We start from the raw sequence: 18,064 nt of genomic DNA on the forward strand, positions 1-18,064 counted from the left end.
TTTTATGGGAGCCTTGGATGTACACTGATGTGTTGTACATACCTTCTGGATATTCATCCCAGTGGACTGGGCCAGCAAGTTAATCAAGGCAGAGTGTTGAAGAAATGGTACTTAGTTGTCTTTTGGATGGCACTTGGTGCTATTCATTGGTCTCAAGGCACTGTACTGGTACCTGTGAAGGAATTATCAAACAAAATTACTCTCATCACACTGATCAGCCTCAAGGACGGTAAATCGGTCTGTGATAGGCAAAATTCTCCCCTAAATGTGTCACGTTAGCAGTGAGAACCTTATTACAAAGGCATGTTGACTTTCTCTTCAGTATTCTGAGACTTTGCTTGTAAACATTGGTGCTTCGTTGTTCCCATTTCCTGGTAAGACTTTGCATACTCACAGCTTCTACCCTCTTGTGATTCTAATGGGAGATCCTTAGCTAGATGTCTGAAGGAATTTGTGGTCCTCTCAAAATGTGCAATGTCATTTTTTTGTCTCATCAAGTGCGATGGATATTTTTAAAAGTAAGGTGTTCATCACTGCTGTTTTTGATCCCAATGCGCCTCTCTGGTTAATTTGATGATTTATGCTTCCTGTATGCAATGAGCGGCCCACGTAAGGTTAGGAGTTACAATGACATTAGGATTCACCTGGAGGAAAGCCAGTCTTGTTCTCATAATGCCTTTGACACAACATCACACCTTGGGAATTTTCAGTAGTGCTGCTTAAGAATGTTACATTGTCCTTGGATAATGGAAAAGATTGACTTCGAGGTTGAATTGCTAAAGCTAACTGATCTGTGACATTCTGGCCTCTGCAATGGAGGTTGGTCTTCTGGAAAAACTCTGTCATAGGGTTGTCGTGTAAAAACCTGTACTTCAGTGGTGTGTTGATGGCCACAGCTCTATTCGGGGCATTCAAGAAAATTCATCATTTGTCTTTGCCTCAAAGACAAGTTGGTATATTATTAATTTATTTATTTTTACTTTTTTCAGATGAAAAATGGATTGCTCGGAGTCCTAGGATGTGTCGGGTAGGAAGGAAATGATCCAGGACAGCCCACCAAACTTTAATCTCATCTAGACCTTTTTGGAGATGAGTGTCCCAGGGGGGTTGCAAATTCCTTGATTCACAACATCATGTAGGCAGAGGTGCATGTTGCCCGCAGATGAGTGGTAGATGCAGATGAAAGGTTTGAGGCTGGCCGTGAGAGGTAAAAAACACAAGAACATGTCGCACATAGATATTTTCAGACCAGCCCTACGGTCCTGTGGGGCTCGGGCCGGGCCTTGGAGTGCAAATAGCCTCTTGTGGTGCCCTGTGGTCCTCGAGCCCCATTGCTTACCACTGTGAAACAGAAGCCCCTCTGTTGGAAGCCTGAAGTGTAGGAACAAGCTACTCCTTCACCTTATGAGAGAACACAAGCATATTGTTTCTAAGCAAAGTCGGCAAAGCTGACTTTTTGGAAAGCGTTTAAGTTTTCAAAAGTAATGTCTAGACTTATATATTATTCTGAAAAGCACAACGAGACTGCCTCCCAACACGTTTTTAAAAGCCCCAGAGAGGTTTGCCATTTTGACAGATTTACATCAGGACCATCTTAAGACACTTAACGTCCTCCATGGCTAGAAATCAAACTCGGATTGCCTTAAGGCAGTCGCTGGCCTAAACAGCTAGTGCCAAGAGGTGGTTTAGATTTGCAGTGCGTGTCTTTGGCAATCTGCAATTGCTTACAAGTGGCTGGTAATGTCTCCTGAGCCTGCTCCCCTTCACCTGAGTTGCACCGTGAGGGGGCGGGCTAACCTGATAGGCGGTTGAATAGCAAGACTTTGTTCAGCCCGCACCTTTACACGATATAAAGTGTTTATTTGGATAATTTAGCACGACGTTCAGTTTCGCTGCAGTGTGATTAAGGACTAATTAAGCTGTAACTCAGCAGGCACCTGTTTGCCTTTGTATTCCTTCCTGAATATTACTGAAATGTGATCTGCCTTTACTCTGTGACATCTTTCCTAATAGTCTGCGAAAGGACTTAAATGGAGGTTACCGTCTTATTTCAGTATTTTGAACAGAAAAAGAAAACTAAGCCATGTTTTCAAGATTGTCTCGTCCCCAATTATACCTTACGTCTAAGTAATGGGACCTTTTGTACCAACAGCTATGATTGGAAACGTCTTTAAACAACCACTTGCCAAGATAATAGATCTGCGTTTGCCAGCCTTCAATAAAAAAAAAAATGCAGTAGGTATTATAAAAGTAGAAATAATAAGTAAAAATGCCACCATCTAACAGGGGTGTGCACTCATAAAAAGTAAAGTATGTTCCATCGAAATAAAGTTTAAAACGTGTAAATAAGGCAGACCTTGACCCTCCAGCCCTGGCTTACAACTGAAGTCCTTTGGTGGGGGCTGTGCTAATGTGCACAAGCAAAATGATGTCACTCATAGTGAAGACAGCCAAAGACAGAAGTCTTTTGTCTCTTTGCTCCATGCTGTGGTGGGCAGAAGCAATATGTGAAGCACACACCAACAGACCAATGGCTGAAGAAGACTGACTGAAAGCCCCCTATGTATGTACATACATTTTTTTGGAGTACATGAAACTAGAGAGAGAGATCTGGCCCCTAGGCCGGACCTAAAAATAATGTTAATTTGACCAAAGCAAGTCGCTGTGTTCCCTCCTTATAGCTTGAGAACTTTAACTTTTTGTTTGTACTGTGCATTTAGACGTTTGGCCCAGTGTGCCAAGTCTGTTTTAGTTGTTTCCTGGTTTTGAAAACTAAGTCCATTCTCTTCTTCTAGGTTAATGCACAATGTACAATCTCGGCTGTCTGAGAACTAATGCCTAGCTGCCCATATTTGCAAAGAAGAACCTTCTAACTTGGTTTTCAATAAATACATGTACGAGTTAACGCTCTACACTTGGCCAGTCAGCAACAGGCAAACAGAAGCCAGTGAAATTTGTCATATGATGTGAAAAGGGTTCAGATGTCAACCAGTGCATATGGGGTCACACACAGCTGTAAACGGTCACTCGGGTGACAATTCCTCTGGTGCCCAGTCATTACCCAAATCTAGATCTCTCTCTGTATAGTTCCTAAAACTAGCACGAGTTCCTCACAACCACAGGCCGGTCACAATCACTCTTTTGATGTATCTGCAGATAAATCCCCCGCACTTTAAACTTGCCTTGCTGACCTACCGTTACCATCACTAGTTGATTAAGAAGTTGATGCTTGTTCTCGCTAGTTCACGGCTCCATCTCTCGCTTTCCAAATCCCTGAAAACAACAACTTCTCTTTCAGCTCAAGAGTGACTTGGAACTTCATATAAGCAAATTCTTTTGTCCCAGAGGAAATGTAAGGTTCTTAAACTATTACTCTTAAGATTCGGCCTGATAGAACTTCAATCGATAATTCTACTTACCATCTTGCTTTATTTTAGCCCTCCATGCTGGGATGGAGGGTCATTCTTGAATTTTAACTTAATACCAACCTAAGTGTTCCATATAGTTCACTATATAGACCTAAGAAATTCGCCCAAGTTTCTTAAGTACTGATGGATACAAAGCTTCCAGGGTACAAGGTGTCCAGCGCAAAAGTCAAATGAATTTCGATGGACAACTTCTCTAGATGGTATTGATCCACTGATCATTTGACAGTTCTGTGGTTGTTGGAAACGTACCAGTTGGGGAAAGTGTTAGATCGGCAGAGCGGCTTGCCAAATCACTTGTGAGCATTACGGTTTACCCTGTGGAGGCCTCATCAGCTTAGCCAAGATACCCTCCGCAAATGGGCTTGTTTGAATGTCTGACCTGTGCCCACAGTGTCTCCGTATCCTAAAACATTATCTGCTTTGTAATCGGTTCACGTGAGGTGTGAATGGGGAAAAAAATGGAAAATGATTTGTGACAGGCCCCTGGCTCCATCGCATTACCGACATCCAACACTAATCCGCTCTCTGAACAAAGCACAGACTTGTTTCCTTCCATGCTCAGCTTAAGGTATCTGGGGTGGTAACGTGATGGGAAGGAGCATGCTGCAAAGATGGATGTGCTAAAGCAGTACTTGCCCGGCATGTAGAAGTGCTGCCAGCACTTGGTGATGCAGCTTTCCACAAGGGGGCTTGCTGTTGTCTGCCTTTCATGTCTGCAAATAGGATCAGAAGAAATGCACTTATTCTCCAAGGAGAGAGTGCAAATCCCTGTGCTTGCCACGGGCAGTTTTGCAGAAGAGATAGGAATATGAACGAATATGACAAATTATTTTGAGATTCTTGGTTTTGTCTCATTTGAGATCAGACTGTACACCAAGTTTATTCAGGAGTTGTACATTTTGAACAATTTAGGCATGTATAAGGAAAGCTGCACATAGGATAAAAAGCGAATGGCCGCACTAAGCATTTACCTTCCAGACTAAAACTGGAAAATGTTATTTAATTGCTCTTTATGCTACATATTGTATATGAGAGGCTGGGAATTGCATACATTCATGTTGTACTACATGGGTAATTCTGTCACTCAAGGGTGTCCGGAGGGACATCTTAATGAACCTTGCACTTAATGCACGGGGTGAAGTGGGCATCCATCACTAGAAAACACGTCTCCTTGAGTAAAGACCTAGAGAACCAACACAGGCACCAATAGTTTGTAATGGTGCAGGTCTCTGAGGTCCAAACACGTCCTATATTGTACTATAGCTTCAGATACTGGTCACTGACGGGTACCTTTGGCTAGGCCCTGCTTTTGATGGCAGATGTCTAACCACTGTACAAGGGCTTGGTCGATAAATGTGGGCTGGAGAGAGGCCCATTCTACTCGACTGCTTTAATTGTCTGCCAAAAATGTTCGTGGAGTAGGAGGAACATGAGATGGGGGTAAAATTAAGGAGCGCCATGAGAAGACCGAGACAAAACGTAAAGACTGTTGCCACCAGCCATAGAAACAGTGTTTAAACTTACCTTTCGTGGAACTCAACGCGGAGTGAGCCTGCAGCAAGCTGCTCCTGCGCCCCTTTGGATGTGTGCACCCTGGTATAGGCCCAGCTGGCACATACCAAAGGCTGGCACTAGTTGGGAAGTGTTTTACGTCGTGTTACACCCACATTGCCCGAAGGCGGGTGAATGCCCAGCAGTGCCTCACGTGGTGGGTTGCAGACTAACGCACTGGAGGGCTCGCGCTCTCCGGCACGGGCGGCAACGATGGGCTAGCTCGGGCCTGGGACTTCTCTGCGGCATCAGTGGGAGTGTATCCGTATAAAAGTGAAGATTTAGCTTAGGGAGTTGTTGGAAAGTGTTTTTTGTGTGCCGGGACTGCTGCTGCTTACAAAACGCACCATAAACGACAACTCTTTTCAAGCGAAAGCGGGCCCAGCGCCTGCCAGGAGAGCAAACAGGGTGTTTGTTCGTCAGCGCCTGCTCGATCTGGGCATCTCTTTCCAGCCCAGTACTTACCCCCATCTTTATCCACTTTATTGTTCTCGCCCTGTTGGTAATCCAAGCACGAGCAGTGAGGATCTAAGCATGCTTTATTAGAAACTGGCAAATTCTCCTTCACGTTTTCCGTGCTGTGGTTCCTGTATGTGCGTTGCGTGGAGACTGGCCTCCAGAACACCGTGGGCTGCAGAGGGCAGAGGAAGTTCATTGAAAAGGGACTACTACAAAGCATTTATTCCAGGATTTAACAAGTTAGGGCCTGGGTTTGACTGAGGAGTATTATAAGAGCTGTTAAATAAAAATAGGGAAATCACCTACAGCCAGTATTTTTGTCCCTTTCAGGGTACACAAGATTAACTCACTTTAAAAAGTATTCTGTCGTTGCCTATAAGACCCCCGAATGATTTAGTAAACGGAGACAGAAAAGCGATGTTTAAAACCAGCATTGGCTATGCTAATCTGTCTAGAATTAGCTCTAGTTTCTTTGCTATGTTGAAAATTTGTCAGTTCAAATTCGCACCCCTTGAAAAATCTGTGCTCATAGACCGTCCATTGATCTCTCTCAAGCAGATGCCCAAAGTCTTTGGCTGACCGTTTACATAGGCTAGCACTTCTTTTCTGAACTGAGCCCTGCACGGTTCTTCTATGTTGATTGTGATTGGTGTCCACAAACTCATAACCTGTTTCTTGGCAGTCCAACATAGCATTTTGCACGTGGTAAGGTTGGTTGTGATTGGCTGCAGTTTTATTCTAGAACCTCAGGAGCTAAAATCTCTCTCTTTTCCCGGGCTTTACATGTACATAAGAACTTATTTGTTATTGCTTAATTGGCAAAAATGTAAGTGCCAGGGCCCAAGGTCTGCTTCCACAGCTGGCACCACTGACAGTTCCAGCCACTACTGCTGAATGAAGTCAGCTTTACTTACTAACCATCCCACTTAAGTAAGTGTGAAATTTTGGACAATATCAGTTACACCCAGAGCTCCAGGGAAAGCCTGGAAAAGCTATTCTTATTGATGTTTTTAGCATACTGAAATGCTAAACACTGTACTTACCTTCATTGCTCAAAAACAGAGTGCCACCTTGTGGTGTACTATCATAAATAAGTACTAGTGTTTAGAAATAAGTGCTGGTGCAGAGCATCGGCAAACACTGGCCCAAATTAAGAACTGGTGCATACGGCATGCACCCTACCCTTGCAATCGTGACTTGCTTTAAGCCATTATGTCTTTTCCAGATATTCATTTATCAAAGTAACCAGAGCTACCTGCGTCAAAGTAGCTGTCAATTCATGCCCTGGCTCTAGAAAGAAAGCTAGCTAGTTAAAGATGTGGAAAAGAGGAGCTCTTTTTTAACACAAAAAGTTGGAGTCCCTTATTAGCCACTACAGAGGTCTGTTCTAAAGGTCTGGATCACAGCTTGCAAGGACAACGGGTTGCTACTCCTAATGGTCTAAAATTACGATTCATGTTGAAAAATGTGGCTATGGATTTTCAAGTAAATCAGATGGGAACAAAGCTGTGTTTTCATGATATATTATCCAATAACAAACATTTAATCCCCCTTTATCAGCACCTCACTTCTTTTGTTGCACTATGTCATGTAAGGAGGTATTTATAAAACTTTTGTTCGCAGGAGTCTCCTGGTGCTGTAGGGGTAACAAAACCTAACAATAATGCCCTGGGTTAAAGACGTTTAATCAGCCGTGTTTTTAGTTGTTCTCTAAAGTGAAGAAGGCCTGTTTCAGATTGTAAGGCTAAAGACAGGAAGCTCCAGATTTTTGTAGCAGCTATGAAAAGATTTTTTTCACTCCATGAGACTGCCTGTGATTTGTGGATAGAGGAGAGGAATAGGTTGGCTGCACTCTCATTTTTAATGGGATGAACTATGAGAATTTAGAAGACTGAAAAAATGACAAACGTTTGTGAACAACGCAGAATCATCATCAATTTACAAGTAATTATGTGACAAACCAGTGAAGGGAATTTAAGATGAATGTAATATGGTCCTTCTTGGTACAGCCGGCCAGAAGGTGGGCTGCTGTGGTTTGCACAAGTTAAAGACGTTGGATCAGTTTGTTAGGAAGGCCAGTTAAATTGAGTTTGCACAGCCCAGTCTTGACAGATTAAACAATTTCACTTCTAGTATGTGGAAGTCAGTTTCCAGAAAAGAGGGAGGATTGTCTTGAACTCTGAGCTGAAGGGAACGGTTATTTGGAACGGGGGCAGGTCGAGAGCACATTGAAGTGTGCCAGGAAATCTCTGCCCGTTGATCAGTACTGAGGATAGTAAGCAGGACCTCAGTGGTGGAGGGTTCGGTTTCAAGAAATCGGAGGACATCTACCATTAAGGGATTGACAGGCAGTTGTTCAGAATGTCCTGAATAGAGCTATAAGAAATGCATTTCTAACAGCATGAGACGGTGAAGATAACTGTGTCATATAAATGCATATATCATACCCCAAACTGATTTAATAACCTAGCAAGAGGGCACTTGTACAGACTGAGCAGCAGTGGGGAGTGTGCAACCGTGGGAAACACCACAGATTGTCATCCTGTGATTAGACCTGAAAGGGCAAGTGAAACCCCCTGAACTCTGTTGGTAAGAAAGGATGGAATCCATTTTAATACTTTTCTGGCGGCCTCTTTTAAGGTTTTGACGCCAGTGGCATAGTCCATGGCGTTGAATGTGACAGAGTTACACAAGTGTACGGGAGCAGACACCAGAACCCATCCACCAGTCTTCAAAGGCTGGCTGTAGCTTGGAGCACCATAACTTATTGCTGTGACCGGGTCTAAGGCCTGGCTGAAAGATGTCTGATAAATTTTCTTTGCAGATCTTTGAACCAAGGTATGGCTACAAGCTTCTGCAATATTCTACCTAGATAGGGTACTATAAAAGAAGGTGAAAATGACAGTAATGGCCTTTGTTGAGGGGTGTTTTTCCCCTCAGGGGTGTAACAGCTGCCTGCCCTCTGCTCATGGGGCACTGACTATACATTGTACAAGAAAACAGGAAGAATCTCAGTAGGTGTTCCTTCAGAAGCACACAGGTTTCAGATGGTTGGCAGGACATAGCTCATGAGGGGATCCAGAGGGTGACTTTATAGACGCTATAAGCTAACTAGGATTCAATGATGGGTTCAGCTTAAGCTTTGGCTTCTGTAGGAAAGGGTGTTAACTCTATTGGAAGCATCCCTGATTATCTTATGTTAAGAAAAGGCAGGCAACTGGCACATTGAAAGGGCTAATATTTACTAAGCTTGTAGCTAAGTTTGCAAATTGGGTATGGATAGATCGAGTTTGAACCCCCAGGCGCAACTGCCAAATCTCTGTCCGAAGGTATTCACATAATGGCATAATTGGCTTCTAGATTTGTTGAGTCGGCGCAGTGAAAGGAATGTAGCTTTTAGTTTAAAATGTTCTCCCAGCAATCAAAGACAATGTGATCCTAAGGACACAGGGGCTTGGGTCTGTCTGCACCTTGCTTCTTTCCTCCCCCATAGACACACTACACAACACCGCACTGCATTCATTTTGTCATCCAGAGTAATGTAACAAAACCTCTTTCTCCACTAGTTAATCTGTGGACCACCACATACCTCTATCAACCAGGCAAACACAGGTAGCAGCTGCGCGGGGGTAATTTCTCCAACTCTTATTGAATTTCCATGAAGACTTCCTTTAATTTGTTATTCTCTGTCAGGCCCTACACCAGCAAACAGATTGTCCCAATTGGCCAGGCACCAGACTATGGAAGTGCTTCAGTACTGTACTGTGTTTGAAGATACTATACAAACCTTAAGGCCTAACCTTAACACGCTGTAGGACTTGTTTACTTGTGACTGGGTGAATGTGAAGATTGCATTGCGGCTCCTTCCACTTTACTCCCTTAGGACAACCACAACCAAGTCTGACAACTCACCTCAGAGCACCACACTGATGTATAAAAGAGACAGGCCAATGTGGAAATTAATTTCCCAGTCGACATGCTTTGAAGGGGAGGCTTTTCTAAGAGGAAGAAAGCTGAAATGAAGCCATCTTTGGCTTTGTAAAATACGGAGTCTACTGTTTAAATCCGGAGAGTTGGCGTGTATGATAAATGTAACTCACCCTCACGTTCACAGCGTTGCATCACAGGACACAGACACTGGCCTGGCTTGTGATGGTTGTGTGAAAGTATTATACGTGCAGAGTAAGGACAATTGTTTTCACCCCTCATGCCTTTGCGAGAGAAGATTGGAAAGTCCCTTGGCTCATGCACCAACACACACACACACAACGCCACAAAGTTCTCCCAAGATCAAAGTCCCTTTTCTTGCACATTAACTCTCAAAGCATTTTGACTCCCAACACTATACATATTCTCTAGCTAACACGGTGAACTAAACTCAAAACAAATGATGATTTCTCCAGTCTGGTCGATCAGCATAAAAGGGTGTTAGAGAATGCGTTCCTATGCCTTAACATTGGGGGTTGGCTCCTCACAATTGCAATTAACAAAACAAAATACTTTTTTTCTTAGGCTAACCTTCGTGTTCATCTTGGTGCATTATCAGTAATGGCTTTTGTTTGTGTTTTTATTTTTTGTTTAAATTCTCTTTGGAAGACGTACTGCAAAATCGGTTATATCGGTAACATAAACGTCCGCCCTAATAAACCTACTGAAGTGAACCCCCACCCTACCCCCTCTTCATGGAGAGCGCCCCTGCTTCAAACCGCATCTACAAAGTAATGATGAACTCCGGTAACTGCCAATACAGCTGTAAAACAGCGAACATCTGTGCGGTTAACTGCTCTCTACCGGCGCAGAATGTCACCAACCACTGTTAGTGTGGCTAAAAGGTTTCTTTGAACGGTAGAGAAGGGGTTTTAAACCAACCTGTTATAGGTATTTTTGGTCTTTGTCAGAAAAAGGACCCCTTGGCTTCAATGGTGTCCAGGAAGTTTCTGATCCATCGATCAGTGAAATCAATTCGTAATTTTTGGGTCCTGGTGATTTTTATTTTACAGCCCATCCTCTAAAGAACATAGCCAGTTGTGAACCAAATTGTTTTGACTTTCCTCTGAACCTGCCTTCTTATTTTTCTGATAGGTTAGCAAACTTTAAGATGTGTACATTTATGCCTTGTCAATGAAAATAAATGCGACCAAATTGTGCATGCTGTTTGGAACAAATGAACCAATAAAGTCACTTCCTCCCTCTCACTACTACAGTATGACTTTCAAAATCCTCATTATTACTTGTATCGTACAGTTTATCGGTGCCGCTTGTCTCTAAAATAACATTCTAGATCAAGTTGACAGCAGAAAAAAGCTGGGATCCTACACAGCTCTTAGTTAATGCCCTTTTTCTCTCACTAAATTAATTTAACCCCTTGTGCTTTGCAAACGCCTATATGCCTTGATTTATAATTACTGCACATAGAAAAGTAGCATAGCATGCTAGGTATATTTATATATGACTATAAGGGAAAACCGGACGATGTAAAATGTGAACTGTCTATACAATGGTGCTGATATTGTACAGATTAAATGACCAGTTTGATCGCAGTCATGGTATGCAGGTCTCACCCTGTCTTTATTTTTAACCTAAACCCATTCGTAGATCATCACCAGTTTTACGCTTTGATTAAACACCTCTGCTAGTTTAACCCTGTACTGGTTAGTTGACTCAACCACAACTCTGTTGCTGTTTTCTTGGTTATATGAACGGTTTCCCAAGATGTCAGTGGCTGTCCTCAAGTTGGAGAGATTGCTTCTTGGATCCAGACACTGACCTTTGTTTCAGTTGGTGGAAGTTTGTCCCATATTATATGTTCAATGTTACCGAAAGTCTGCTGCCCTCAGTTCTGTGGTGTGCCAACGGTCGTTTGGCAACCCATGTGTCTCTCAGATGAACATTAACATATACTGGTTCTTAGCAATGTGAACAATACTGTCTGCCTCAAAACCCTTATTAGGAACAGAATTAAAAAATAAATAAATACGCCTTCTCTCGAGTGGAGGAAAATCTCGAAGTTTAAAGTAATCTGTCACTTTGACTTTTGCTTCCATTTAATACCCCTAAGAAGAATCTTCTGGGCGAGAACTGTGTATTTCGTCTGAACTTCTAGGAGGATCAGCACACCAGAGTAGAAGATGTTTGCCAGGCACAGGACGTTTGATAGAGGTTGTCTGCATGCAGGGGGCTAGGACTCAACTGTGACTACTGGAGAAAACCTTGAAGATGGGGCTTGATTGCCCATCAAGGAGATGAGCAGACCCATGAATGGAATGAAGACCTCCCCAGCTCCTCACTTACTGAGATTTTGCTTGAAGTTGGGGAGTGACTACCTAGAAGCCAAGAGACCCTTGCAGTTTAGCAAGCCAGGATTTCCCAGTGTTGACTAAGCTTCCCCAAGCTTCAAGAAACTGCAGAGACGCTTTCTAGGATAACTAGCCTTCATGGTTTCCAGCCACCTCAGTACTCCCAGGTGCCAGCATTTACCTCCATCCAGCCACAAATAGATATGAAGATTCGTCCTCTTCACCGGAGGCCTTTTTGGATATATCATGAGGGCTGTAACAAATCTCCATGAATCTGACACCAATGAACCATTGCTCTCGCCCTGCGGGTTCTGATACATCATCTGTTCAAAACTGAGGTTAGAAACGAGCCCTAAATCTAGCATATAAACACTGAAAGTGCTAGCACTGTTTTCCTTCTGTGTGCATTGTAGTTGTGACCTACAACAGTCCTCCTTTTTCTTAGAAGATTTAGTTCTGACTGGCCATTTATTGTATCGCCCATTACTTGCATCAGCAAAAAAAAGTGACGTGTTACATTTTCTTGTTGGTAACTAATAAAGGAGAATGCAAATGTTTTCTCTGCTCCGTTGGAGCTGTGATTGATCGTTAGGTTTGACTTATTGTCTTCCTGTGGTGTATTTAAGGTCATTTACAAAATGGGGGGCAGCTCAGTAGGTTATAACAAGTAAAAGTAATATAGAGTAACAGTTTTTGATTGCTGGATTAAAACATTAGTAAGAGAAAAGGGCCCATACATCTGTATATCTTTTTTAAGCGATTGCAGGGACGAAAAGCTTTGATTCCAACAAGTGCTCCCACCGACTACACAGATCTTATTAGTCTTAACAAACGGTGGGTCAACAGGAGCTGATTCAGTTTCTTACATTTTCTACCAGAGCAATATATTATGTTGGTCCATGCAAGTGCACCCAGACTGCACCCATGTTATTTATCAAGGATGGCTACTGTCTCTACTTAAATGTTGTGTGGTTGATCATGGTTCGCTTATTCCTGGTTACAGACCAGATTTGACACATGAGCTCTTGGCCAAGGGACATACTTGAGTGCACGCCTATTCCAACACAGTCTGCATCGGCTTGTGCGTAGTTAGATCTCTAATGAGACCTCCCTGAACTGTGATGGTGCCCCAACTTCCTAGGCACCGGAAATCTAACTAACAAGACACAGAGACTTGTGAACTAGCTTGGTGGTACCCTGAGTCTCACCCTGGCTTTGGATGGAACCATTGTTCTGGTTTAGGTGGGGTTGTGGACTACTGCCATTTTTTGACTTCGGTTAACCACTTGGCCATTGGGGCTTAAATCAATGGATCGTGTGCTTCCTCATTGTTGACTCACTTGCCCTTCTTTCCCCCACATGCATCCTTCTCTTTCATCCTTCTTCTGTTGCCTTGTTCCCTGCCTGCTTCACTCCCCATCCCCCTCCAAATGTTCTGCCATATCAAGATAGAGCATTAGTGTTATATCAAAAAGTGCATTTGAATCAAATCTTTTTTTTTTTTTTTTTTACGAATCCATCTTGGATTGGTAAAAGAAAAAATGCACACCTCTTTTTGTGGGCACATGGATCGGTGTCGGCGTGCGCCCATAAATGATGCATCAGCTGCATCATTTGTTATTTTTAACATTGCCAAACCCAAACGGTCTCGTAGCGAGACCAATAGGCTTTGACAATGCTTGTTGTATTTGTTATTGAGCACTTCATTGGAGTGTATGTGCTTCATTGCAATGTTCCCATTTTTATGTTGTGATTCAACACCGCAGTTGTTGCTAGACAATTATGTGAGCATCAATACAGATGGGCTTTGGCTCCGCCCACACGTTTAGAGCCAGGAGTACATGTTTTGATTGGGCAGAAATTGTGTGCTCCCACAAGAAAAGTGATTGCTGTCCAGGCAGCTGTCATAATTTTGTTTATTTTTACGAGATTGACTGGCTAGTGTGCCCAGGCGTCTTGGTATATGTATTTGCCTGCAGCTGTCGACAAGCATTGGCAAAACCAATAGCTTGGCGTTTTTTGAAGCCAGGACCTGTTGGCTTTGCCTATGGTTGTTTAAAAAAAAAAAAGTGTTTTGCTGTATACACTATCGCGCTGGTAGGATGAACTGTGTATATTTGTGTCACTTGCATCCTTTGTTGGCTATATCTGTATATCTGATCACCTTTACTTACCACTCTTTTTTTTTCTTCTTTTTTTACAGCCCCCAAGACTTGTAGTCCTAGGCAGTTTGCATGCAGAGACCAGGTCACCTGCATATCCAAGGGATGGCGGTGCGATGGCGAGAAGGACTGCCCAGATGGCTCAGACGAATCTCCCGAAATATGTGAGTAGCATCTCCAGCTGTGCTGTGTTCTCTGATGAAGGGGTGTCGAACCTGACTCATTCTGTCCCACTTGCTCAGTTACTCTAGGACATAATGGGTGGCTAGCACTGCTACTGTTTATATGCATGTAGTTATTTATCTTTACATTTTTATAGCGCACTTCATCCTATTAGAATGATGCTCCTAACACTGTAAAACAAACTGTGGCGTTTTCAATTATGTGTGTGTGTGTGTGTGTGTATGTATGTATGTATGTATGTGTATATATATATATATATATATATATATTTAAGAAAAATCTTTAACTCACTCTAATTATAAAAACACCGAAGTAAAACACTTGACATGACGTGGTACAGAATTCAGAGTGAGTTATGTTTCTTTTCTATTCTACTGCAGTGAGATTTTTTTTTTTTAAATTAAAGCACCTTTACGGAGGTGTTTCAGTGCTATACGTATTTTCCTTTGTTAAAGAATTATAGTCTGCACCCAATGTAATCTTGATTTCCACTGAACAATTAATGTTCATTTTTATAGAGGTCCAAGTGTATATTATTCATCCATTCAGGACAGAGACAGTTCTGCATTTCATCTTCTATTCCACAGTTCTGATTTGAAGTCCAGAGAGCTGACAATCATTTGTTCAGGTTTTATATCGCCAGTGAGGACTTTTGGTGACATCATAATAGGCCAAAAGGCTTAGACCCTCACGCTCCCCCCACCGATGGATTGGAACATTTGTGGTCTTACTGCTGCAGGATACTCTCAAGCTCAGACTCTAGGCCAGCGACAACCAGATGCACTTTACCATGAGTGGAGGATCCGCAAGTGTTATCCCCTTGATCCCTTGTGAGAATCTGCACCAGGATGTTGCCAAGTTTTCTCAAAACTCCCAGAAAACAGAAATCCTCATGCTCTTCTAAAAAAAAAAAAAAAAAAGTCTATTTGCCTCACACACTCTGATCTGTTTGCCATGTACAATTTCTCTAAGCCGAGACCTTACAATCGTAGTGATAGAAGCACATGCCCCCATGTTTACATTATCCTTGACTCTAAATGTTCCTTATGTTATTTAAAGGCACGCAGTATAGCATTGCCATTTTTCCCAACTCCAGCCTGAAAATGCCTGGTTGTAACCCAAAAAAATCCTATTTCAATCATTGTTGGCCCATATTTCATTAGTGAAACTTGTGGCCAGCATGAGACACTGTGATCATATCACATCTACTTTAAAGTGTCTGGGATGACTACTAATTAAGCTGTATATCGCCTGCACATTGTCCCTATAACAGTAATTAATAACCTTCCCTGCAGTTAAAGGCTTGAGCCGCAGACCTCATGATCAAAAATTTTGTGTCAATGGGTAGCCAGTAAATTTACTTTTAGGCCTGCCTTGAACAGAGTAAACAAGGTTACCATGTCTGTGTTTGTTTGAGAGCATTCCATATTTTTGGGGGCAAAGTATAAAATCCATGCTACATGTTTGAAATGCTCTTTCAGTTGAGAAGGTCTAGGCTAAAGGATTCAGTCCACCCTGGGTCTTTGAGTCCTGTAGCTAAGGTTAGTTTGGCAGCAATGTGTGATAAAGTATTCACATGCAGTTCCATGTATTTGATGCAGGATGGTTCGTATGTGCGTTGTGCTTCCAGAGGTAGGGACTTCAAAGATGCCAGGACTCGAGCGATGTCATCAAAGTCCCTTATTCTGGTGATGAAGTAGGCAGCAAAGTGGCAAAGAGAACTTCTCAAGGTGCAAGTCTGATTGGGATTGAGCTTTTGTTTCATAGTTTTCGTACATTTCTGTATTTCAGGTATGTAGGGAGTCATAAGGCTGCTTGAGCAGCCAGTTATTAGGCACTTGGGGCCATATGTACGAAGACATTTTCCCATAGACACAGAATGGGTAAAACCCTTTGCTACATCTGGCCCTTAGTCTGTCACCCTCCTGTGATTCACTGAGCTACTGTTTCTGCGGCAGTTCATCTGTTGGTGCAAGATAACGTCGAACGAGATCGGGCGAGACTAGTCTACTGCCACACCAAAAGGTGAATGGGTGCATTTTGAAGTTCTGTACCAATTTTCACCTGTTTCTTTACTTGGATTGGAACCAGTTCAGACGAGTGTCTTTAAGGCTGATATTCTCTGGTAGAAGACAGAGGGAGATGCCTTCATCAATTGTATCAAACGCCAAAGTAAGGCAAGTTGCATCGGGAGTCTTAAGTTTCTTTTTCATGTAGTTAGATTGAGTCAGCTGCAGTTTTGAGGAAGGCCATTTTAGTACTGTGCTCAAATGTATCTTGAATGAAAGGCCCACGGAAGTTTGTAGTTTATGTGCTCTTTTAGTAGGACGGTGGCACATTTTTTCAAGTATTTTCTTCAGGTAGCAGGTCAGTAATTGGTTTGAAATTCACTGTTTGGAAAGGGTGCGAATCTGCCTTCTTTAGCAGAGGGCGTACTTGTCCGATTTCGACAGAGTAGGGTACGGGAAAGCATTGAAGTAAATTATGGATGTGAATGAGTCTCTGTTCTTAGCTGTGGGTTGAGGGTAAGAATATATGAGATGGACAAACATGTTATCACCAACTAACGGTATGAAGGTTCTTGCTGGTCGGGCAGAGGGTTCCAGCGATGTATGTTTAGCATGAAAACTCGAAAGAATGCATGTAGTGTTTTTGAAAAGTTCTGGGAAAGTCTGTTATGTTGCAGTTCGAAAACTATCGCAAAATAAATATTTGGAACACTGGTAGCCTGTTTGTCGACCTCGTAGAGGGACAGGAATGGCGTTAATTAATGTGTAGTCATGTAGCTGATATTCTGCACAGAGGGAGCCTGGTTGTATTGATGTTAATTAACATCTCCGCCATCTTCAGCACTCATAATCACTCCATGGCGGTGAAAATATTGAGATGACCTAAACTCGTGATGCTTTTTGGAAAGTGACTAAAACCGCTGTGATGTATTTATGGAACTCCTCTCACGCTGGCAGAGCTTTGGTGCCCCATTGGTTACTGTACCACTAAAGAGAAAACAAAGTTCGGGGCCACTAAAGCCCCCTGCAACCACGTTCATCTGTCTTATCTCTGGATCTGTGGGGTCCACCTCTTGTTACATCGGCTCTTGGCCACATTGAGGACCTGATTCTCGGTCTCGGTCTCGCTCTGTACTCGTGTCAGTGTGTATCACATGAACTGGGGTCATGTACATAATATTTTCTCCATTCGGAGATGAGCTGATTTGACTTGTATCAAAACCTACTAAACTTGCTAACCTGAGTTATTTTGTATTGTTATTTAGTATAATCTGGGTTAATGTGGAATAACCACGCCTTTCGGTAGTCCTGGAAATGACTTCCAGACATTCCCATCACATGCAGAAGTCTGATTCGGTCTTGTGGGTCAGTATGAACAGTGTCTGTTTTAAAGATGTGTAGGTTTTTTGGTGGGTGGCATTTTAGGGTTGAATCAAATTGCTTACTTATTTCTTTGACTGGTATGGGGGTGCCCATGGCCCGCATAAGCATATGTTTGGTCAGTAGGTGACCGTACCAAATGCTGCTGATTCTCTTAAGAGTTAATTTTTTATTCCGGCTCTGTCTGTGTATGTTCGAAGTTCTTTTTGTGTTGTAAAATGTTGTGCAATATGTGCTGTGGGCAGTGCTCTTGCATTGAGACTCAACTATGTGGCATTCTTGTGTTGTGTTGTTTGTACAGAGTTCTGTTTAAAGTGTGTTTTCTGTAAGAGGTTGCGTTAGTGTTGAATGGTATTGGGGCATCATGACAACTCTTAAAGGCGTATATCAGCTGTGTTGAGAATGTGTGTTAAGAGTGGGATATGTTCTCTTCTGTATGCACCGTTGGACTTAACTTGTGCAACATCCTAAGGGAAGGTAAATTGAAGCCTGCAAGTGTGTGCGTGCTCATGGCTGGCCTGTGTGCATGTAGATGTGTGTTACCCATGGCATACACGCAGTCATGTAATTGCAGACGTGTATGTAAAAGGGATCTT

At 42.7% G+C, this 18,064-nt stretch overlaps 1 protein-coding gene across 2 annotated transcripts in view; it reads left to right on the forward strand.

Annotated features, from left to right (window-relative positions):
• The window catches only part of LRP1 (LDL receptor related protein 1), a 1,410,884-nt gene that overhangs the window by 94,742 nt on the left and 1,298,078 nt on the right, over positions 1–18,064 (forward strand). For both annotated transcript variants that reach the window (XM_069230782.1, XM_069230783.1), the window contains exon 2: positions 13,938–14,060. In XM_069230782.1, coding sequence (XP_069086883.1) covers positions 13,938–14,060 — 123 coding nt within the window. The remainder of the gene's footprint in view (positions 1–13,937; positions 14,061–18,064) is intronic.

The sequence above is a fragment of the Pleurodeles waltl genome, chromosome 4_2 (genome assembly GCF_031143425.1).
Source record: "Pleurodeles waltl isolate 20211129_DDA chromosome 4_2, aPleWal1.hap1.20221129, whole genome shotgun sequence".
NCBI lineage: Eukaryota > Metazoa > Chordata > Amphibia > Caudata > Salamandridae > Pleurodeles > Pleurodeles waltl.